The sequence below is a fragment of the Rhopilema esculentum genome, chromosome 3 (genome assembly GCF_057945365.1).
Source record: "Rhopilema esculentum isolate cy_ngs chromosome 3, ASM5794536v1, whole genome shotgun sequence".
NCBI classification, from domain to species: domain Eukaryota; kingdom Metazoa; phylum Cnidaria; class Scyphozoa; order Rhizostomeae; family Rhizostomatidae; genus Rhopilema; species Rhopilema esculentum.
The window spans coordinates 687,094-710,270 of record NC_142817.1 but is presented as its reverse complement, the minus strand read 5'-3'; the positions used below and the strand labels follow the sequence as shown (position 1 = coordinate 710,270).

Genomic DNA, 23,177 nt, shown 5'->3' with positions numbered 1-23,177 from the left:
TGCAGCCTTGCCTTCTATATTTCCTGAGCAATGAATTACGCATTATTCAATGTTACGATTGCATAATTTGATATAAATAGTCGAGTTAGTTGCCACAAGATTTGAAATATAAGTATGAAGCCTCAAACTTGGGCATTGCGTTTGAAGTATGATGAACCAGAACAACAGCAGGTAACTTTCAAATTTTTAAATTTGAACAGCAGATAACTTCCAAATTTTCAGTAAGTGTAAAATTCGATGTGAAAACTAATATGGAATCAAATAAAATGCATACTCTCCTCCCAAGATATTTGAACGGGAGCCAATAACAAAAGGAATAATTACAACAAATTATCCATTCCTGTCTGATATTCCCAAAAAAAACCCAATTTTCATTTTGAATCCCAGATAACAATTTCTGACCCCAACAGCTTTCCCACTGTCCCAGTTTCGCGAAATCTGGGATTGAATAATCCCAAATGGCAACTCTGGTCGACACTCACAGCAATGGACTTGCTTCGCAGAGTTTATGAAGTGCTTCGCTATTTTATTTTACAGTTTCAGCGTTGATTTATCCTCAAATACGTTTGAACCAAAGTTCAGACATTCCATTATGTTAACTTAGAACTATAATTCATTGTAAAAATCAAGTTTTCCCCTCAGTCTGGTCTGGTACCCAGGGTACCATAAGCCATGCTACTCTGGAAACTATAGAATCAATGAATTCAGTTTACACCATACTCCCGTTTAGCAGAACCTCCGTGTCATAGAAAATCTGTCCCACTAAGCGAATGTACCAAAGAGCGAAAATCCTACTTATTTGGGGTCTCACTTATCTAGAAGTAGGGAAAACTGTATACAGGGCGTGCAATGTTTTCTCAGGGTGAAACTAAGCCTAATTTTTGACGGGGACGTGCCATTTTGGTTAAAAATTTGGATCCATAATTCCGCAAATGTCTGAAAAAATGTGAAACATAATTCCGCAAATATGATGAAAACTATACCCATAATTCCGCAAAGCGAATAAAATTTTTAAAGCACATAAAATCATTAAACCACTTTTGTATGTCCTTTGCCCCAAAATCTCAATATTACACAGATTTCATAGTTTTATTTCTAACTGATCATTCATTTTGTGAATGCTAAATACCCCTCCTAGTAATTTTGCAATATTTTCACAAAATGGTACCTATCATTCTGCATGTTACTTCAAATGGTACCCATAGTTCCGCACATATTTCAAAAACTGATACCGATAGTTCCGCACTTTTCAGAAAAAAGGTACCCCTAAATAATGGCACGTCCCCGTACCTTCAAATATGATAAGATACCCCCCCCTCCCCGAGAATGTTTTGCAGCACGAGTAGCTATATATTACCTAGCTATATATTCTATCATTCAAAATCTTGTAACAGGGTTTCACAATAATAGAAAGTGGAATAAGCAATGGCTCTTAACAGACAAAAAGTGATCAGCAAAATGAGAACATATTAATGACAAAGTTAAACTTTTGCCCCATTCGGCGCCTTCATTATCTTCTGTAGTACATCTTTTGTTTAAACATACTAAATTCCTCATTTATCTTATCCAATAAATTCTTCAAAGGAGAATTCATCCGGCAGTCAAATTGTATAATAAGGTTATCAAATTCACGGTCATGAGAAGTAACTTAGAGAAAACTTGTTAACTTCAAGCTGATAAATGAGCAAGTGGTTTATTGATGTGTTTATTTGTCACTTGGCAAAATTTGATATTATTGATTAAAAAAAGCACTCTGCCAATAATACTATGATAATAATTAAACAGTTGGAACGTAGAAGCAGCAAATAAAGCGTGAACCACAACTCTTCATTTCCCAACAAAAAAACACTTTTGAAACAACTGGTAAAACTTACAATAACCTCTGGTTATCATGAAATATCCATTCACATACAGAAATACAGTACTTTCATTATAAATTTATATGCCATTTTAGAGAAAACTTTTCTTTAACAAATCAAGAATTAGAATTCAGCAAAAAAGTATTGACCGGACTGTCAAATTTCAAAATGTGTAGTTTATACATTCAATTTGAGGGAATTTAGCTCTTCAATAAATCAAGAACTAAAATTCAGCAAAAATTATTTGTATAATGCCTTTATATGAAATCGTAGGACATTTTTCCCTAAAAATATGAATAAATCAAATTCAATTAAGCCTATCAATTGAATGGTACAAATACAAATTGTTTTACGACGTACACATTCGGTCTGAAATTGTTCCCTGGATAAATTACTTCTTTACTTATATTTAGTGCAATACAAAATACTGCCATAAAGCAAGCTACATTCTGGGTGTATCCTCTACTTTGTTATTTTTGAATAATTTTCCCTCCCAATCTTGCAGCTTCAGCCTTTGATCACAGCAACAGGCTTTAGTTTTATGCACTTCTTACTAATTCCAACAGCATGACCTGTAAAATATTCGAAAAATCATAAAGTAACCTTTTTAAACGTTAAGGAGAAATTGTCAAATCCAACGAATCAAATAAAATAAAAAAAGGAATATTCTTAAACAACTTTCAGTCAAAAAAAAATCTATTCCATACGATCGTCAAATTCATGCCAGTATTCTCATAGATTGTGCCGTGTTTTAGGCAAGTGGGAACTTAGTGATTACGAAACCAAGAAACATTTTAGCCTGTTACTTTTCTTTCATGAAAAGCATGTTTAGTGTTATTGGAGGCAATGACACGAAAAATCTTTCCGATGTATTGATTGCAATAAATTTAAAACCAAGAGGTATATTCGGTATGCTAGAGGTATAATAAGTGAATGAAAAGGGCTAAACGATCAAAAAATGTCATTAGAGCACAAATCGAGCTTTTTTGTGAACAAATCTAGCCGAAAAGCTGGGTATAATTTGTATATTTTTCAAATGTACGAAGCACCATTAGAAAAAAGAAAAAGGTTCACAAATTGTATAATATAATATTTTGTGACTAAAAAGGAAACAGACAAAGCAGGCAGTAAATGCTGTTACAAACTAGCAAATGGACACTCGTTCAGTCTAACAGTGTCACGGTCGCTCGACAGATTTTTTTAAACGTCATCAGGGGGTGGGCGATCAGATAAGCTTGAAATAGAACTTACAGGTGTCAACTACATCTGTGACATTCTTGTACGATTCTGGAGCCTGTTGTGACAAAGAATCATTAGAGACAAAAACGGTAAGCCGCAAGCCAAGATGGCTGCATTTTTGTTCTTCAAAAATAACAGCGTAATATAAGAAGCAAATTGGATTTTTTTCTTGAATAAAATACTCTGATATGAAAATAATAACGTTTGCTCTTTGCACAACCCCATGCAGCAAAAGACTTCTAATTGTAACTGGTTTGCAGGTATTACTTTAATTGGTTGAAAATCAATATGTTCTCTCAATTTTTAAGAAGTTAAAACTTTGTTTTCCTGGGGTTGCCACTTGTTCAAGTTAATGAAGTGGCGATACAACGGCATTTAAACAAAAACATATTGTGAAAAGGCAACGCCATCCATTGCCTGCCTCGCATGGCAAACAGTATGTTTTCATTCTTGCTTAATAACGAGAGATCTTAGAATCGAATTCAAACAAGATAATAAAACAGCTGAGCATATTTTTCTTTACATTATTCCCGAAAATTGTTATTTTCCTGAAATTCACAGATTCATAAAAATAGTTAATGACTAATGATTGGAACAATTGGTGTCCTATCGAATATTGTGTAAACAAAAACATCTGTTATGTTCATAAAAGCAATTGGCGAGAAAACTAAATAATTGGCAGTCAAACATATTGAGAATGTTTATCGACAGAGCAAAGCAATTGGCTATGTTAACGGTTAAAGCACCGAGTGAGAATTGGAAGCTCTTTGGTATAAAAGTCGATGGTTGTTGTCCATGATAGAGGCTGTAAGAAACAAAGCATTCTCGGTGTAAAAATGAACTGGGTTAATAGAGCCAAGGTGTCTAACATCAGCAATGTAACCAACCGATCGAACCAAGACACGCTGGACGGTAGCCAGCCATTACGGGATGCAGCCATCATTGTTTGGTTGGTGTTAGGAATTGTGGGGATCTTATTCAACGTCACAGAGACTTCGATAATGTTGCGCAAGTGGAATCGTATGACACCGTTTGGATTAATTCTTTTGAGTCTCTGCATGGCTGACATCATTTCCTCGTTGCTATTTGCTATATATGCTGTAATAACAATCGCTGGACATAGAGATTCTTCTCAGGCAATACAATTAACATACAGGCTAATTTTTGCATGCACCGCAGTCTCCTTCATTCATATTGTTTTGATTGCACTTCAGCGACTATGTGCCGTGGCCTTCCCACATGCTTTCACTCGCATTGTAAGCTTAACGAAGTGTTCGGTGATTCTGCTTAACGGATGGCTCGTGGCTATCTTGTACGGAGTTATATACGCATTTGACGATACAGCCATTGAAGTCTCGTGCTACCAAGTCTTTATTGTCGGCATTGCCCTCATCATCATTTACTTCAACATCAGTTACAGAACAAGACTAAAAAATGTCCACAAAAGATCGACCCACACTCGCAGCAATCATACCAAACGAATATTTTTCCATTCGTTTGCGGTTACAGCTGCCTTCATTGCATGCAACTACCCTTACGCAATTGCCTTCCTGTTTTATCCCAAATTTCAAAATCTACGAGACCTTTTCTATGGCCTAATTGCACTCAGGCCATTGCTAGATCCCCTGATTTACTTCTATGTCTATCAACTTCGAAAAAGAGTGTCTGTAACTGACTTAAGCCAAGCAAGGAGTGTTGTACAGTCTGAGCTTTAAGGACAGCTGACTGCTTGTGATGTGAGCGGAAGAAACAGAAATGAAGATAGAGAAAGGTCGACAGAAAGAGAGGAGGAATCAAGTAAAAGGAGCCTTAACATTGGGACATATAGTCAGTGTATCAGGATAAAAAGCAACAGCCAAGGAGAAAGGGCAGAGTGACAAAACACAGGAAAAAATGTAGCTGGCCATAGAAGAGAAGTGCTGATTGATTTTCTGAGCTTGAAAGGACCCAAAAAGATACGTCTGAGGTTACAAACTAATCCATCTAAGCTTTTAGAAAAATAAACATCGCGTATTCTGTAAATTTATCATAACTGTAATATGCTTCTACAAGAGCAAATGCCAACAAAGAGTCTGGAAAACGAAGTAAAACGAAAATTTATCGCATTCTTGGGAACACAGATGATAAAGTTCATAACACATTTCCAACTCGAAATTCTAGGTAATCTTCCTATTTGAAAAACCCTCCTAACACAACGATGGTCAACATATGAACCACATATTTTCTCATTTGGTATTTAGTTGTAACCTGAAGGGATTTTTGTGTATAAAGAATTTAAAAGGAAAAAAATATGAAAAATACCTCTTCCATCACTAGCTTTGGCGATGCCACTCTAATTGAAATCCCCTTTTCTGCTAAATTTTGCAAGACTTCATGATAATCTAGATTTCGCCTAAAAAAATAAATTTGTTGAAGTGATTTTAAAGAAACGCCGTGAGATAGTACAAATGTTTGTTGGATATCTATCCCCGTCTATGCATCGGATGTCGTGATAAGAGATTTTAAAGTTATATTTTAGATTAGAAATTCAGGTTAGATGAGAATTTGAAACATATAACCCAGAAGATACGCTTTTCGTGTATAGAACAGGAGGATTCTAAGCTGCTGGTCTGAGTTTCACGCTTAACGCGATCAGCAGGCAACGTGTACAGAACTGCCAATATATAGCACTTGATAACAATAATTTTCATTAATTCAAAAGATTGGTCCTCTCCCATAAACTCAATTAACAGATAGATCACCGAAGCACGATCGTGTAAATGTAACTTGCCTGGATTTTGATCTTGAAAATGCGCGACCCTGGAAAAAACATTGAGCTTTTAGAAATTAAAAGGTGCAAACAAGCAATGAAAAATAATACAAAAAGGTTACTTAAAAAAGCGCGGTAAAGAAATATAAACAGAAAATTTAGCAAAGATTACACGAAATTCAATACCAAAAGACCGTATCATATCTTTGAGATTATCTTATTCCGAAAACAGCTGAAGATAAAAATAAATTTTTGCATTAGAGTATTTAAAAAGGGTTTTGAAAAAAAGCAAGCATTTTAAAACACATTTAAACTTCTTTGTGGCAAAAAGTCAGAATACAAAACACCAGAATAATGATCGAAAACTTTAAGTTACAAAATACATACAACCAATTGAGGACCAAAAAGGGCCAATCAGCAACGCTAACGTATGTTTTTACCCTAATGTGTGTTGCAATAACCTGTTTTTGTCTGGTCATCTTTAGACGAAAAGCTTAATTATGTTTTAAGTGGTTTGCTTTTCAAAGTAAATATAAAAATTCTAGAGAGAGTAATAGAATTAAGAATCCAAAATGATACTCCGGGAAAGTAGGGTTTGTTAAAACAAAGGAACGATGGCTATCAATCACGTCGTGGTTCAGGCAGAAAGTCATATTCCTTGAGTATCTCTTTCTATCTAGCTTTGCTCTATCTAGCTTTGCTCTATTTGCTACTTATAAGGAAAATAAGCATTGGTTGTCAGATGATACATACAGCTCCATGACACGTTGTTCCAAAGGTTTCTTCCATTCCACGTTCTGTGCCAGTCAAAACATAGCTGAAAATTAAATTTTACTAAACTTTTGTGGAAGATCAATCGAAAAACAGCAATTTTATCTAAGGCACAGAATCTTTCTCATACATAAAACATAAGGCAAATGCTTTTACGATAGTGTCCTTTTTATTTTATCTAAACGGCATGCCATCCGCACTGACACAATGACAGACCTAAAACTGACGAATGACAGTATGAATTTATCAACTAGGAAACAAGGCACAAAACCTCAATCCTTCAGAATTTCAAGCTGCCATATATGTTTATTTTACTGCCATTGTAAGAGACTGAACAAATATTATACATGCTTATTAATCCTGCTGTAATTTTAAATGAACTAACCTCGTTTTCGTTTTATTTTGTTAAGAAAAGAAGCTGCCTCGTGCTTAGCGTTGGGTATGAAAATAGACATGGAAGCTTTTTAAAGTGTATTCGTTATATATGACATCATGTTCCATCGTTCTTGACAAAAAACCCAAAGCAAACTATTGCAGTATAGCACCATCACCATATGTCAACACTTCTAGGGTCTGTTCCTTCGATCTTTATATACTATCATTGTACCAATAGAAAATTCTTGAAAATCATACTTTGCTGAAGGTCTACCCTCGCTAGTAGCCGGCAAATATAAAAAAAATTGAAGAATGCCACCATTGATGTTGGTGCGCTTCCTACTGACTTCCTTACCTACACGTTCCCATAGTTCCTCCAATAAGAACAGGCTGCCCTGTGAGCTGTAATAGAGAGAATCCTATAGGATTATGAAGCTTGGGCCAGATAAGGGGGATTTTGAATTAGGGTAGTACAATCAGGAGTTCTGGCAACAGGTCAAGACTTCAGACAAGCAGCAAATAAGCACTAATTGGAATATGACTGTCAAGCAATAACGACAATCTAAAAAATGCAAAACTTTCTCATCTTTATAGGAGTGTTTCACAGACACAGACACAGATTTATTTGATGTCTTGCCTTTAGACTTAGCTACTGAAAAAAGTGCCAACGAGAAATGCCATACAACCAGTCTATCACATGGCCTTAGCTAGATGGGTCATTTCAGAGCGATTCAGCTTGGCGAAAAGAGAATCCAACCAACCTGATAGTCTACTGGTATTAGAGGATGATGGGGTGGGAATGCTCGTGTGGCACCTTTTCGATGCACCAACAACGTCTTTAGTTTTCCATCTACAAGCTAGGATTCTCGTTAAGGAACCAACAAATCAGTCTTGAATTTGGCGACGGTGAATAGAATCACATGGTAAAAAGTTGTTGTTCTCTCTCCTTCGTGCTATATTGGTGTGACATCAAAAGGGATAATCTTATGAAAGAAAGCGTTTGCGAAAAAAATTATTTCGATTCCAAAAATAGATAATTAAGGAAGAAATTAAGAACAAATAAATTTTGTAGTGAATACATCTGTTTGAGAATGTACTTTATTTCTTGTTCATAGTTGAAACTCGGCTTACGTTAGAAGATACACTAAGGAGTGCACTGCTTACAAACAAAATGCAAAACGCCCTTTTGTGTCCGCCCTTGACCGTCATGATCGATACAGTATTTGTAAACAGTCAGGTAATGGCAATTAGATCTCGTCTCCTGCGAACACTTAGTAATTTAAAAGAGCGGGAGAACACAAGAAATGCCAGCTAATTTCATTTGCTGTTGAATGAAAGAAAAATTGAAAATTGGAACTAAGCAGTTTTTGGCAACATGTCTTCTATACATTCTTTTTTTAGAAATATTTATCACTTTTGATGATGAGCAAATGAAACTGATCCACAACAATATCATTACTTGAGAATTTCGTCAATTGACTTGTTTTTAAATAAAGAAATAAAGAAATGGACATGAAGAAATGCATATACGCTGTTTGCACGTCTAAAAAGAAACCAGTGCCTAAACAGGACATACAATAAATGCAACCTTTTTTAGCTGAATGAAAGGATACATGCTCCTCAACCTTTGCAACATTATGTGAAACATCATAAATAACATGCATATCTAAGTCATCTGGCGCGCTTTTGAAAATCTTTGAAAAGGCCTGCGAAGGTAGAAATATTTGCATGTGACAAAGTAGAATAAAAAAAACAAACAAAGAATGAAAAATGTTAGAAAATAACTACAGTGTTATGAGTGAAATGACAACTCGAAAGAGAAAACAATAATTACATTATCACAGCTGGAAAACCAATCTTAGCAGCTTTTACAGACAAAGTAAAACAGCAAACTTCATACCTGTCTACAAAGAAATGTCATGCTGGATCTGTTAACCCATGCATAATTTGCAGCAGCAGCCATTCCCTTCAAATAATCTTGTCCTTCTGTTGAGGAAATTCTTGCACAGGCAAGCTGTCGAATGAAAAATCATTGCTTATGAATATCAAAGATTTATTTGAATTTAACAACTGGGTCAACATTTTGCAACAATTATCATTATAATGATTATGTTAACTTCATTAAAATTAATTAATTCGTGCGTAAAGTAGATCTTGCGTACGGAATGCTGAAAGGAGGACGGTAGGTTAAGGACTCATTGCTAACAACGAGCCATTGCGAGGGTGGCAAATTATCCAGGCGACAATCCAAACAATGGCAGTAAACTTCTACGGATTAACCATAATTGATTTCAGACTGTCTGAAAATGCATCATGGGATGCTTGCGTAGCGCAATGGATCATTGTTAGCAATGAGTCTTTAAGCTTTTTATGAAGAGCCAATATTCTATTTTCAGAGACACAAAAAAGACATTTGGGCTGTAGGGGCTATTTTCCCCTAGCTAGTTTGTCGAAAAAGGCCCTTATACAGGGAACAAGCTCGTGGCATTTGGCTATTCCTTTGCAAATCTGAGCTTTTTGAATTAATCAAGCACAGACATTGAATATAGTAGCAGAAAGTGATACTAAACGTAATAAAAAGCCGGTAGAAAAATTTTAGTACTTTCATAAAAAGTAAAGGCAATTTTGAAATTCTAGGACTGCCTGCTATGATGGAATTAGAAAAATAGCTCGTCTTTGAAATCTAAACTTGCAGGGAAAAGTATCTTTGTTCACATTATTTAGCAACACCAATTGTTAACAGAATTTCTCAAAGGATATTAATAATCTCTTTAAACCAGAGAACCTAAGAATATAAGAAGGAAGTTACTATTCCTGATTTAACTGACCTGTCTATCATTCACATCAATTTTATCCCTTCCCATGGCTCTTTCCATTTGTACCAGCGCATCTGAAATAAACAGGGATGATTTATTACAGTGTTTTTGCTAAATCAAGTAGTCATAATCTATGCGCTAGTGTGTGTTTCTTGATATTTGAGCAGTCTGCGAAAGTGGCATCGAAACTTTAAAGACCCTCTTCCTCTCCCTGTTCCTTTCTCTTTTTTCTCTTCTTCTTATTCTTCCTCTTCTTCGCCTCTTTTTTCTCTTCTTCGTTACACTTTGTTGGTCACAAATAACCACAAAGAGGGTTTCTAGCAGGCTCAGTTAGACCGTACGGTGGGACAGCTGCATACCTAGCATCACCTTCGTAAACTTGCAAAGATTAAACCTTAGCAGAATTACCTGTGGCAACTTGGTGTCCCAGACCTCTGCTTCCACAGTGAATCATAACGCAAACCTGTGAATTCATAAGTATTAAATCCAATCTGCAGAATATCAAGATATATGCGAAACTGACAAACTCTAATATCAACAACATTGTATATGCTGCAAAACAATGACTTCGGGATACTTCAGTTTACCTTATATATTTCATTACTAAATTGCAATATCTTTGTTCTAAGATTCGTTATCTATTTATATCGTTATCTAGCTCTGAGTAATTACATCATACCAAAAAAAATGAACATCAAACTAAAAATGTGAAATAAATTTGAACCAGTCTCTTGGCGCAACAATCGAGAGAAATCATTAAAGCAACTTTTTCATTCATAGAGATGTCTTAGCTTAACAGTGAAAAATATCACTTAGAATGTAGACGGAAAAAATATCTGAGAAAATTGAAGGACATTTTATGCCCTGAGGAGTGTCAGACGAAAAAGCTTTTAGCCAAAATGTTGAAAAATGTTTGCTTTTTTCAAAGCCATTTTCAAGTTCTGTACCGCCAAAAAATTGTTTACTTTATAAAAGGTGAAACAGCATTGGTTAAAATAGCAATATTGGCATTAAAGGAATGGTTTGATGTAAATTGCTCGAAATACCTAACATTATAGGTCTAAAAGATTGACTGGTGTAAGCCAGTATTGCAATTCACAGGAATCTTTAACTGACATTTAGCTTACTTTCATTTACTAACTCTGCATCTTTTATGAACTTAGGTTTATTCTGGATTCCACATTATAGCAAATCAACTTCATTATTTCCAAAGACTTTGAGATGAATATCTAACCAACATCGTGTGAATTGAGAACGAATAACCAAGACAAAATGAGAACTTACTTGTCCCTTGTGGTCAATTCCCATTCGACGTGCAGCAAAATCATTATAAATTTCTTCAACAACCTGAATCTCGGCGTAGTGGTTGCCAGCTCCGAGGGTTCCCAACTGGAATATAAAATTTGATATATAAATGACAGTAATGACAGATAGGTTGGCCCATTGGTTCGCTGACTCTTTAAACTTAAATCTTGTATCGATGTCGTATTTTCGGAAATTTTGAATTGCAACCGCCATGATCTTTCTACATCTGGTAGACGCAAACAAAAACATGTGCTTTCCACAGAAAGTTTTGTGGCAGACTTCGCTTTGGAAAATCTTTCAAAACAATATCGTGTTTTAGTTCAATCTTCAGCACAATAAACTATAATTATGATTCTATCAACAGCTATCTCTTATTTCTCCATAATGATAACTTTTAGCTGTACCGCTAACATCATGTGGACAAAAGCGGGGGCAAGGATATTTCTAAAAAGTTACTTCGTTATGAGCAAACTGAAGATGCCAGCCAGCAAGAAAGTCGCATTCTGAAAAGCTACTATGTTATTAGGAGGACAAAAATTTGTCCTGAGTGCAAGTTTTTGAGCACCTAAAGCTAGGTCTTTGTTGAACAGTGGAACCGTCCATAGTCCATAAAGTGAGGCAATCACAAAAGTGAGGCTCGAAGAGAAAGAATCGTTTTCGTAGCTGATACGTTGGTCTGCTGTGAAGGCATAAAATTACTTTGTTAAAAACAGTGCTTCTTCAGTAATTTAAAAAAAGTATCTAAGACAGGGAATCTGCAGGCCTTGATTACAGAGGCCATAATTGGATTAATTTGAGGTCATGATTCAATTTACATGAAATCTAGGAGCTATGATCACAGGAAATTCATCAGATTATGCACCAAAAAGAGATTTTGTCATTCCAGATACGTTCCGCCAAGCATGATAAGACTGTTTATTTTGAAACTGATGGTCTTCTGTTCCTAACAACGGTTGAGTTGCGTTGCTAGTGGCTACAGAAACACGTGGTCGCTTTCTTAACGCTTCGTATAACGAGCGGGTACCAGGAAACTGTTAAAACTAGCCTTATTTTTATCATATATATCGGCTCAGTGGTCTAATGGTATGATTCTCGCTTTGGGTGCGAGAGGCTCCGGGTTCGATTCCCGGCTGAGCCCCATTTTTTCTGATCAAGGAGGAACCCCTAATTTCCAGAATCGAACATCAGACCTCGGTCCCAGATCCCCGAGAAAATATCCGCATCTGATAGTGCAGAAGTCGATGAAAACGCTTTCGATAGCAATTTGTTCTAAATATTTCATTGACGATTCTTCAAGCTTGAATGCACGTTTTTGTACGACTTTATTTCATGATAGAAAATTGTTTCTCGCGTAAGCAACACCAGGCTTAATTGCAAAGCCTGTCGGGAAGGTTGCTTCAGTCGTCAGACGATGTAGAAGTACGGTCTCAGAAATAAGCTTTCGATTAGGACTTTCCTTGCGATGAACTGAAATAGCAACAATAATTACAATGATAATGATGAAATGCAAAAGACTTTTGGCCTCTAAACGAACTTTCCAGAACTTGTGATTCAGCTATGGCAGTTTTTTAAGTAATGATTGAATAATCGCCATAACTTTTTCCTCCCCTTCCCCCTCCCTCTACAAAATCTTTAACAATTTTCCAAATTTCTTTAACTACGAATGCAAAACTGGGATGGCGCCAGTGGCGTAACGCAGTTTAGGCGACCTTAGTTCGAGAAGTCCGAGAATTCTAATATAGATTAGAGGTACTCTGCTGTCCACCTTGACCACGATGACTTGCATCTCTTAAAACATCTTGCTTACTTTCTCATGCCATGTCAGTTTTATCAATGACATCGACATCTTCTTCTGGTCGTTCCCTTTGAAATCAACTCCTCACATTGGCGTATATAAAAACATGCTTCACTACCCCCACCCATCTTTCGAAATGTCGTCTCCATCATTGCCACCTTAAATGGCCACCTTATGCCATCGAAAAACAGAAGAAACTGGAAACTGGGTATCGTTGGAGACCTTATTTAAGGAAAATACAAGATTGTCAAAGGAGCAAAGATAAGAGCAGAAAATTTGCACTTTACTTGAATCGAGCAGCACCAGTACCTACTGGAATGGCGCAAGAGAAACTACACCGGTGATAGCAGGAGAAGATTGTGAAGCCATGTAAATCTATTAAAATTGCTCACTTGGAGACCAGGCGAGCGTAAAAAGGGGGGAATTTGTGGAGATCTCTTGTGAAAATTCTTGAAGATTCCAGATAATTATTTCCCATACCCTGGCATCTCCACATTCAACCCACCGCTATTTTGGAAAGATTATTATGTTAACATTGTACAAGTTCTAGCAAACCTATTGCACCAGTATGTTAACTTAAGGCCTAGGTTATTGAAAATAGGATGTAGCCACGCTTTCTAAGTTCTAATCTTTCTGAGAGATTCGGTAATTGTTGAGGATTATATGGAGAGGGAAAGTCTGGGCTATCGTTGGATACATCAGATAAACATTTGGAAACGCTGGATCAAAATTACTCCAACCTCTGGATAGAAGTCAATTTAAAGACGTTTTATGCTTCCAGTATCATTATCATCGCGATTACTGTTGTTGATTTCACCAAAAGAAAAATCTTAATCAGAAGCTCATCTCTGAGACCGTACTTCTACTCGTGATTCATTCTCAAACAACCAATACAACTTTCAAGTCAGGCTGAGCAATTAAGCCTGACGTTGCCTGCGCAAAGGGAATTTTCTATCACGAAATAAAGTTGTACGGGAACATGCTTTCAACTTGAAGAATCGTCAATCAAAAGTAAAGAATAAAATGCTCTCGAAAATGTTTTCCTTTGCTTCTGCCTTATCAGATGCGGATATCTTCTCGGGGAACTGGGAACGAGGTCTATTGTTTGGTTCCGGAAATTAGGGGTTCCTCCTTGATCAGAAAAAGTGGGGCTCAGCCGGGAATCGAACCCGGAGCCTCTCGCACCCAAAGCGAGAATCATACCATTAGACCACTGAGCCGATATTTATGATAAAAATAAGGCTAGTTTTAACAGTTTCCTGGTACCCGCTCGTTGCATGAAGCGTTAAGAAAGCGACCACGTGTTTCTGTAGCCACTAGCAACTCAACCTTCGCTAGGAACGCAAGACCAGTTTCGAAACAAACTTGCTTATCATGCTAGGTTTGAGTGTGCTTGAAAAGACGAAATATATTTTAGGGGTATAATCTGATGAATCTTTTGTGATCACAGTCTCTAGATTTCGTTTAGATACCATTGAAACAACAATTTAGTCTAATTATAGCTTCTGTAGTTTTCTGTGGCTTCACTTTTCAACCGAAATATGTCGCAACCCATCGATGGTCTCCGCCATTAACATACCCTACCCTTGCAGCACGTTTAACATACCCTCCAATGATAGTGAGGAAAATAACAGTTTTAGACATCCAGGCCAAAAGTAAGGATATCCGAGTTTATCAACGATATTCACTAGTCACTTACCTATATTTTTTCAAAAGCTTTCTATATGAAAATAGAGACGATAATTTCAATGTCACATCAGAACTTTGGCTGATTTGAATATTTTCAGTAGTATAAAAGAAGGAGCATTGCCCTCCTCTCTGCCCCCTTTATGCCCCCCTCACCCCTGTGGCATGGGCTCGATAATGAAACATTTTTAAGATTTCATTTAAAATGAATTCCACTGCCCACGGTTTACACGCAAAGCTATTTATGTACAGTAAATACACTTACGATCAAAAAGTATTGGGACAAACTTCGAAACTTCGAATTTTACGCAACAGATATGAAAAGACTTTTTGAAAATCTTTTTCATTAAAAAATTATGGCAACTATTTACATGAAATTTTCACGAGACATTGTTGATGTTTCGATGTTTCGATACCTTTTATGTACGCCAAACAATTCGCAAAACATCAACTATAAAATTTCTATAGACCACGAACGTAGATTGTTAATAATGCTTCTTTTGCAGAATTTTGTTCATTCGATGTAAGTGAACCTAAAATTTATTTAAAGTTGATCAGGTATTTTTATCAAGAAAATGTTGCAGCAAGATCACAGTTGGTAAGAAAGGACAGAAAGTGCCCAGGCTGCAACTAGTTTCTAGAAACTTTTGGATGCAGTAGATCGTTTTACGGTACACTTAGCAATCGGGTGGCTTGACAGCAAAGCACAGTCGCAATACACTGGACCAGAGGCAATGGTGAATTTAGGAAGTTTGTTGTTATCAAAGTCAGGAATATTTTGGTAAGGGGATTCATCCAATGGCGTCACGTGCAAACAGCAGAGAATCCTGCCGGTGTACTCAACATAGAGGTATCATCAACAAAGTTGAATGAATAATGGTAGATTGTAACGAATCGGCTTTTGATTACTGAGCAGTAGCCAGAAAAAAGAGAAACAAAATGACATGAAGATAGCGAAGCAGAAGCTAAAGTCACGAAGCAAACGTTTCAAGAACTCCTTGTTAAGTATGATGTTTTGAAGACATGGGTTTGCGCATCATTATAGTTGCAGAAGACACAAGTCATAAAGGCACTGGTGCTTTACTTTGGTACGGCTTCACGAAAATAATATGACAAGCCTTTCGTACCAACTTTCCATCCTTTTTGTGTTGCAATGCTTCAGTTCAACACCCACGGCCTGAAAGGGTATGTCTCGTTTTGTTCGATTTTACAGCGGTTTTCGTTGAGATGGCTCAAATTTCTGTTGCTTGAATCTGCTTTGGCCATGGCGATTTCTTCTTATTTGTCCAGTACACACGTCAACTTCCAGAAAGATGAATTCCTTAATTCACCATTTTGAAGTATGCATCCATCATTTGCTTTCGCATAATGTTTAGTTCGTTGGCAAGTATACTGGACGTCTTGAAATCTCCCATGGCACTCAAGGATTCAACAACTGTGTACAACCTTCCTTGAATATTTCAGTTCCAGTCACTGCTTCCTGCTCTGTTGGTCACAAAACATAACTTGCTTATCAATGACTTCCTGCTAAGTGTTAAACAGAATCTTTATGATTTGAAAAAGGCTTTGAAAAAATCATACATTTTACAACATGACTTAAGCTTTTTATCTGACACTCTTCAGAGTACAAAATGTCAGAATAAGGGCCGAAAAGAACAAGATAGAAGAAAAGCAAAAAAAACTCTATGCAGAACTTGATAAACTAAAAACGAACTTTTTGGACAATGGGTATCCAGAAGATGTCATTTCTTCTAGCACCATGGAAAAGATTGCAAGTTTTTCGGCTGGCCAAGAGGTTGGTCCAGAAAAGTGTTCAGTCTATCTCAAACTACCTTGGATTGGTAACACTTCCTTGCGATTTGAAAGTCAGATTAAACGGGTCATTACGAAATGTTTTGTTGCTGTCAGTTTAAACAAATCCAACCCAGTCCCACCCGTTTCCTTAAAAGAGAATACACAGTTGAGAAGGTCACGCTATGTCACTGGTTCCAATTGAATTTACATGACATCTAGGGGCTGTGATAACAGAAAATTCATCAAATTATACTCCTAAAAGAGATTTCGTCGTTCCAAGCACATTCATACCTTTTTATTGCATGATTAGCCTTTTTATTTTGAAACTGATGGCATTGCGTTCCTAACGACGGTTAAGGTGCGTTGCTAGTGGCTACAGAAACAAGTGGTCGCTTTCTTAACGCTTCATGTAACGAGCGGGTACCAGGAAACTGTTGTTAAAACTAGCCTTATTTTTATCATAAATATCGGCTCAGTGGTCTAATGGTATGATTCTCGCTTTGGGTGCGAGAGGCTCCGGGTTCGATTCCCGGCTGAGCCCCACTTTTTCTGGTCAAGGAGGAACCCCTAATTTCCAGAATCAAACAAGTGACCTCGTTCCAGTTCCCCGCAAAAAATCCGCATTGCAAGTGCAATTGCTAAAGGGCAAATGCTAAAGGGCAAATGCTAAAGGGCAAATGCTAAAGGGCAAATGCTAAAGGGCAAATGCTAAAGGGCAAATGCTAAAGGGCAAATGCTAAAGGGCAAATGCTAAAGGGCAAATGCTAAAGGGCAAAGGTTAAAGAGCAGCTCTTGTCATACGAAAATCCACAAAAATATTTTTAAGAGAATTTTATTCTTTTCATTTGGTTACCGATTCTTTCAGTTTGTTAAGACGTTTCTGTTATTCATTTACCAGAACTGCTCCCGGCAGGAAATGTCAAGTATATTGGGATAAACTTATATAAACATTTTACGACATTTTAGCTATCTTTATTATACCGTAAAATTTTGCTTAAGACAAGCTAATGATTGGATAATTTTTTATCTTAACCTCTTTTCTAATTAAATTTGATTCGACACAGCAGAAATTCGCTGTTTAAACTGGGCCTTAGTTGTGGACATCCTGTCAAGATACGAAATAAATCGTTTACCTTCGGTAAACTAACCAATAGACAAAGCCTTAAATCAATTTCATCTAACTGGAAAACATACTCTTCAGTGGCCTTTCTAAATCTGCCAATTCATACCTGCTTCACCAGGGGGTACCAATTTACTGTGACCAAAAAGACGGTGAATCATTCGACCAAACCACAGAATAGAAATGACCTCATTTCAATTCCGTGACCAAACTGAGCATACCTACGGCTCCAGGCGAAAAAGTTTTTGTTAGAACGTTACATTTGTCTGATCGTTAAGTGTTTTCTCGCAATCAAAGAAACTTCCAAAACGTAAGGACGGTAATACAATTATAATGGGTACCTGCGGCAAGCCTCTTTTCTTTGCTTTGAAACTAACTTTGCTAGGGTCAGCCTGCAACATTCGCCCATACTCCTCGCAATGTTCCTTGTCTTCTGCCCATGCATATCCTAGTAAAGAAATGATTTCCTATCAGTACAAAAAGTAATTCACATGAATGGCATCAAAAGACTCGGGGAAGCGACGGAATCAATTTCATGATTTCTCAACAAGCAGTTCGAGAATTATTGTCGCAGATATAGCTCTTTATTGTGACTGTTTCAAAATCCGATATCAAAGTGACATTGTACAGCTAAGGAACTGCTAAGAAATCAAGAAATTTTTAAATTACTTATTCTGTCATTAACAATAATGTTTCAAAATGTTTGATCTGCAACATTGGAATATTACAGAGTGGCTAATTAAAGATGTGTAGTTAATGGAATTTTGTTACTGTGTCGTTAAAATGTAGCTAGAAAATGCACCTTCTCTTAAAGACCAGTCCATTCCCATCTCCAGAGCATCTTCCAAATCCCTTCAAACCAGACAAAAAAATTATCGTACTGTTAATAATTTTCCCTTAATAGACTACTACAATTTAATCGTGTCAGAAATGAATACTTTAAGAGGTAACTTCAGCAAGCTAACAGAACATCAGATGTCAATATAATGAAGCAAACATTGCCGCACATTCTACTGAGATATTTTGAGAAAATATTTCTTTTGATCTACGAATAGAATGTGAATGAAACTGTACAACAAGGTGGGCTTACTTGGCTCCCATTGGTATGATTCCTTTGGATCCAACTCCAACTGGAATGTGATCAAACATTGACTAAAGGGAAGAAAGACTGTTTTCAGCAAAAAATGCCCAGAGATCACTTTTCATTTAAAAAAAATAGGGAGGATGAGCTAGGATCCTAGAGGAATAGTCTTTCACTGGCCTTGTCGTACCACTATTGTCTTGTGGCAATCATATTATTGATAGAAGCTGGTTCAATTGACAGGGTAGTGTTTTATCAACATTAAAATTCACGTTGATATAAGGGATTCATTTGAGAAAACTTCTTTACCTGAGCAAGTTGTTCTTTGACGGGCTGTATGTCCTTGAAGTTGAGATTTGTCCTAATCAGTCTTACGCCACAATTAATGTCAAAACCAACTCCACCTAAAAAGTTCTAAGCTCGCATAATTCCTCTAACAACTAATAAAACATACAACAAATGAATGTTTATATAGAACCAGTCATAATTGAATTGTGGCTTTGAAAAAATCAAACATTTGAGTATACTCAAGCTTTTTGTTTGACACTCTTCAGTGCATAAAATGTCAGAACATAGATAAAAAACTCTACGACATTAGGAAAAATATGTACCCAGTTTTGAATTAGAAATACAAGCACATGATGGAAAATAGATGACTTCAAAAACACCTATTTCTTAATTTTCCAAAACTGATGAGTCAGGCCAAAATCACAATAAACTAATTAAGCCTTTAGTGCTGCAAAAAGTGAAGATTATGAAGCACTTTTTCTGACACTCTGATTGGCAAAAAAGAAACAATGAAATACGACCTTCTTTCACTCAAGCTTCTTTCAACCCACATCTGGATATAGTTTCATGCTTACCTTTAGTTATCATATGGGGTGTTCTATCCACAATCTCAAGGTTTTGTTTGAGCTTAATTCTTAGACGCTTTTGGCTCAGATATTTTGGCCTATGTGGCAATATGTTTTCAGCAAAAACATATATTTGGGATAAACATCAATAAAATATGAATTTACCTGGCGAAACAACAGCAAGTGGATCACTCATGTCAAAGGCCGCCATATTGCCTGGAAATAAAAAATATTATCAAAGTTGTTTCATTGCAGTAAAAACAAAAAAATTAAGGATAAGGAACAGAAGCAATATCAAATGTTGCATAAACATATTCTAAAATCAGAGCTGTCTTGCAAAAATTCATAAGCTTTAAGTGCTGATTTTTCACAAGGCTAAAATATAAGGAAATACATGGAAAAATGGCAAGCTTACCAATAGCAAATCCATAACCAGCATGTATGTCAGGTAGGCCAATCGATCTCTTGGAAACATAAAATACTTTAGATACAATGTAGTCAGTAAAATACTGTTGCCTTGAATCTTTGAAAAGACATGGGAAATCTTCTGTCTGTATCAAAACATCAGTTGATATGAATACTAAAAAGTTCTTAAAAAAGCCTAACTGACATTCTGAATAATAATTTCAAAGATTCATTCTGGCCTTATATGGGAATTAGAATGTCTCTTTATCCCAGCTCTTCCACAACAAAATACAATAATAACTGATCATTCGCAACAGATAATGTCTTACCCAAAGAAACAATGTTTTCACAAATGTCAAAATTTTCAATTTATTTTTTATATGAGCAGTGATTTTCAAGGTTTAATTTTTGTTAGTGAAAGAAAAATGGATACTGGTTTTAATATATGAACAATATTGATACTGACCCCCACAATTCCAGGTAGAGCAGCAACATTAGCGATTTGCTTTGTCCCAGGCAAAAAGCCTCCAACCCCTATGATAAAAATCACCTCTATATCAGTGGATGTTTTTGTAAATTTAATTATAATTGCTTATTTAGAACTTTCTTTTGTCATAATATGAACAACTAACTTTCATTTTGTTGCTGATTTTACTGATTTTAACACCAAGATAAGTAGCTGTGAAATGTAAATTACCCCCTCAAATGAATTCAAAGGTCAGGCCTATGCCAATGTGAAGTAGGTGGTCTGAAGGCATAGATGCCAGGAAAATAATGTACCTTATTTACTCCTAGAAGGGTAACAACTGTTCTGTACCAATGTAATGGTGTAACCTGAGGCAAAATATTTCTGTAAAAGAGTTTTTAAGATAGCCTGGTGTTTTATATCATATATCAGTTTACAAAATATTTTTAGCAATTTGGAACATAAACTTCCTGTATAGTTAAATGGTACTGAATTCAGTGGAATTTAGTTTATCAATAGGAAATAAATAACAGCTTGGTAAAGGCTACCTACCTCCAGAATTTGCAAATTGTCTCAGTTCATCAAACATAAGCTTCTCTAGCGAGTTATTTACAAAGAAAACTCCTTCAACCTAGAAAAAATATATTATTTCTAGTCATAGTTACTACATTAGATGTCAAATTGAAATCCTCGCAATTATTGACTAATTGGCATCAAACCAAAACAACTGATGACTATCCAACCTATGCATCAATGTTGTTTTCTAGTTGCTATGAGGAAAGCCCTTAATAACTGTCGGTATTTAAAACATACATATGTTAGAATAATTCCAATTCACATATCCATGTCGATCCTGGATAGTTTACAATATATCTGCATTAAAAAGCTTGGACAGCTATCTGAACCTTTTTCTTTTGGGCAAGCAAGGGAAGTTGAATGTTGTCAACCAAATGATGAAAATAAATGTTGACACCTGATTTAGTTTCTTGAAGAACCAACATATGCAAGAGGGAACATTACAAACAAAGAACATCTGGTAGAAGACTGTTCTATCAACACTCAATTGAGGAAAAGTGATCATAGTCAACATAGTTTTGTTTTCATTAAATTTACCTGATTCATCAATGTACTGGCGAAAAAAAAAAATTCCTTTCAGTAGAATAAGAGTGTCAATTTTAGCTTAAGGAGCTGGAATAAACTTCGAGGCTAAACTTGAATACAAGAATGCAAATTAGAAGAAGAAAATATTATAGAGTGAGCCCTGAAAGTAGCTGTAAACAGTGAGGATGTTACTAATCTGTCTCAGACTACTTGGATGTTACTAATGCTATTAGTGACATGCCTCAAGGAAACAACTAAACCTGTTCTATTTCTCTGCAATATCACCAATATTCTGAAATTGTTTAAAACATCTACATTAAATTATATATATATATAAGGGATTTCTTGATGATGATTAAATGAAATTTAATCAGAGCTTATTTCACGAGTGGCTTTTGAGCTTTGACTAATTTGCTTGAGATTGCTATTATTTCCTGTTTGTTAAGGTCTCTTGTGCCACGCTTCCTCACATTTTTTTGTATCTGCTCTACTAGTCATTCAACCTCCTGAGGATTTGGTTTGTAAAACTAGGGTAAGATGTGTGGTTCATGGTGTTTTCATTCCCTTGGTTAATCTGTGGGGTATTTAAGGTTATGTGGGTTTCTCCTTGCTTGGTGAAGCCTCAACAGAAGTAAGCTGTTGATGTTCCCAGCCCTCCCTCCCTCATTTTAATTCTTTATAGAAATACCTTTTCAGTATAGCTTTGCAAGTTGAGTGCACCAATGGCCAAACTCACTCTACATGATGTGGGAACGTAGCCTCGTGACTGACCTTCTGAGGTCTATGACAGTTTTTCTGAGGGAGCTATTTGCCCTTCATTTTGTATTGGTATTTCATTCCTGGGTTGGTGAATTAATCTGAACTCAACAAAGAACTATAAAAGACCTTGAGAAATCAGTGATTAAGAGGTTGCAGCTGAAAGTCCCCTCCAGCAAAAGTATAAAATATTGAGACCTCTCCCGGTTACGCTGGGAGTCCCAAGAATTTGGTTGCTTTCTCTGGTCTCCCAATATTTAAGATTTTCTCCCTGTTTCTTCCATGTCTTTCATCAGAATCATTCTTATAACAAAAATGGTTGCAATGGCGTTCTTCTTGACAATATTTTTGTTAGTGTTTTGCGAATTATTGAAAAACTCTAAAGAACCATGAAGAAGTTTCCTAATATACCTTTTGTCATGGACTGTTTGCCCAGCAAGACCTTTAACAGGTATGTTGTTTATAAATTTAACCTAGTAATAGCTCTATTATTTCATCTCGATTCAACAAATTCCCGGGATCTCCCTGTTTTTGGCCAAATCTCCCTGCTTTTCTAGGAAAAAATCTAAAATCTCCAGGTCTTGAAAATTTTAGGTTGACAGGCCGGTAAAAGACCATACATATATCTTGATAAGGATTCTTTCCCAACGCTCTTCAGAGCAACAGTAAACCAATATTTGAATTCAACAACACAATATAGTAGTCAGGCTTCAGATAAATGGCGGCTGAAATGGAATTAGAGCAAAAGACGAGTTAGTGTTTTGTTCAAACATCAAAACAAACCGTTGTGTTGTTTACCTTCATATTCGGGACAAAGCCCTTTTTTATGCGAAATGCATTCGGTGATATTCTTTCGATGTACGATAGCTCATCGTTGTACGATCTTGGTGCAGGCATACTCTGACAGATTTTTAAAACCTGGATCAACCTTGTAGCAAGCAGCTTGGATGTGGCAGGCCGATTCACTTGGGCCTATTTGAGAAATCTTTAGAATGCCTCGTTCTG

General features: G+C 36.3%; 1 protein-coding gene and 3 non-coding genes across 4 annotated transcripts; 2 read left to right on the top strand and 2 right to left on the bottom strand.

Moving 5' to 3' along the window:
- Positions 1-1,813: 1,813 nt before the first annotated feature.
- LOC135692479 (RNA-splicing ligase RtcB homolog) lies at positions 1,814-23,165 on the bottom strand. The gene is made up of 21 exons (XM_065210615.2): positions 22,971-23,165; positions 20,868-20,946; positions 20,316-20,383; positions 19,860-19,908; positions 19,610-19,660; positions 18,900-18,994; positions 18,600-18,661; positions 18,312-18,361; positions 17,851-17,957; positions 11,094-11,198; positions 10,218-10,272; positions 9,822-9,883; positions 8,894-9,007; positions 8,607-8,699; positions 7,755-7,850; positions 7,349-7,395; positions 6,601-6,664; positions 5,869-5,897; positions 5,400-5,490; positions 3,111-3,153; positions 1,814-2,431 (listed from the first exon to the last, which is right to left on the bottom strand). Exons 1-21 carry the CDS (start codon positions 23,067-23,069, stop codon positions 2,367-2,369), a joined length of 1,524 nt encoding a protein of 507 aa, XP_065066687.1. The 5' UTR covers positions 23,070-23,165; the 3' UTR covers positions 1,814-2,366.
- On the top strand, positions 12,181-12,252 carry Trnap-ugg (transfer RNA proline (anticodon UGG)). Its single transcript has one exon. It is a non-coding gene; the product is annotated as a tRNA-Pro (tRNA).
- On the bottom strand, positions 14,058-14,129 carry Trnap-ugg (transfer RNA proline (anticodon UGG)). The gene has a single exon. It is a non-coding gene; the product is annotated as a tRNA-Pro (tRNA).
- Positions 16,859-16,930, top strand: Trnap-ugg (transfer RNA proline (anticodon UGG)). Its single transcript has one exon. It is a non-coding gene; the product is annotated as a tRNA-Pro (tRNA).
- Positions 23,166-23,177: the final 12 nt, after the last annotated feature.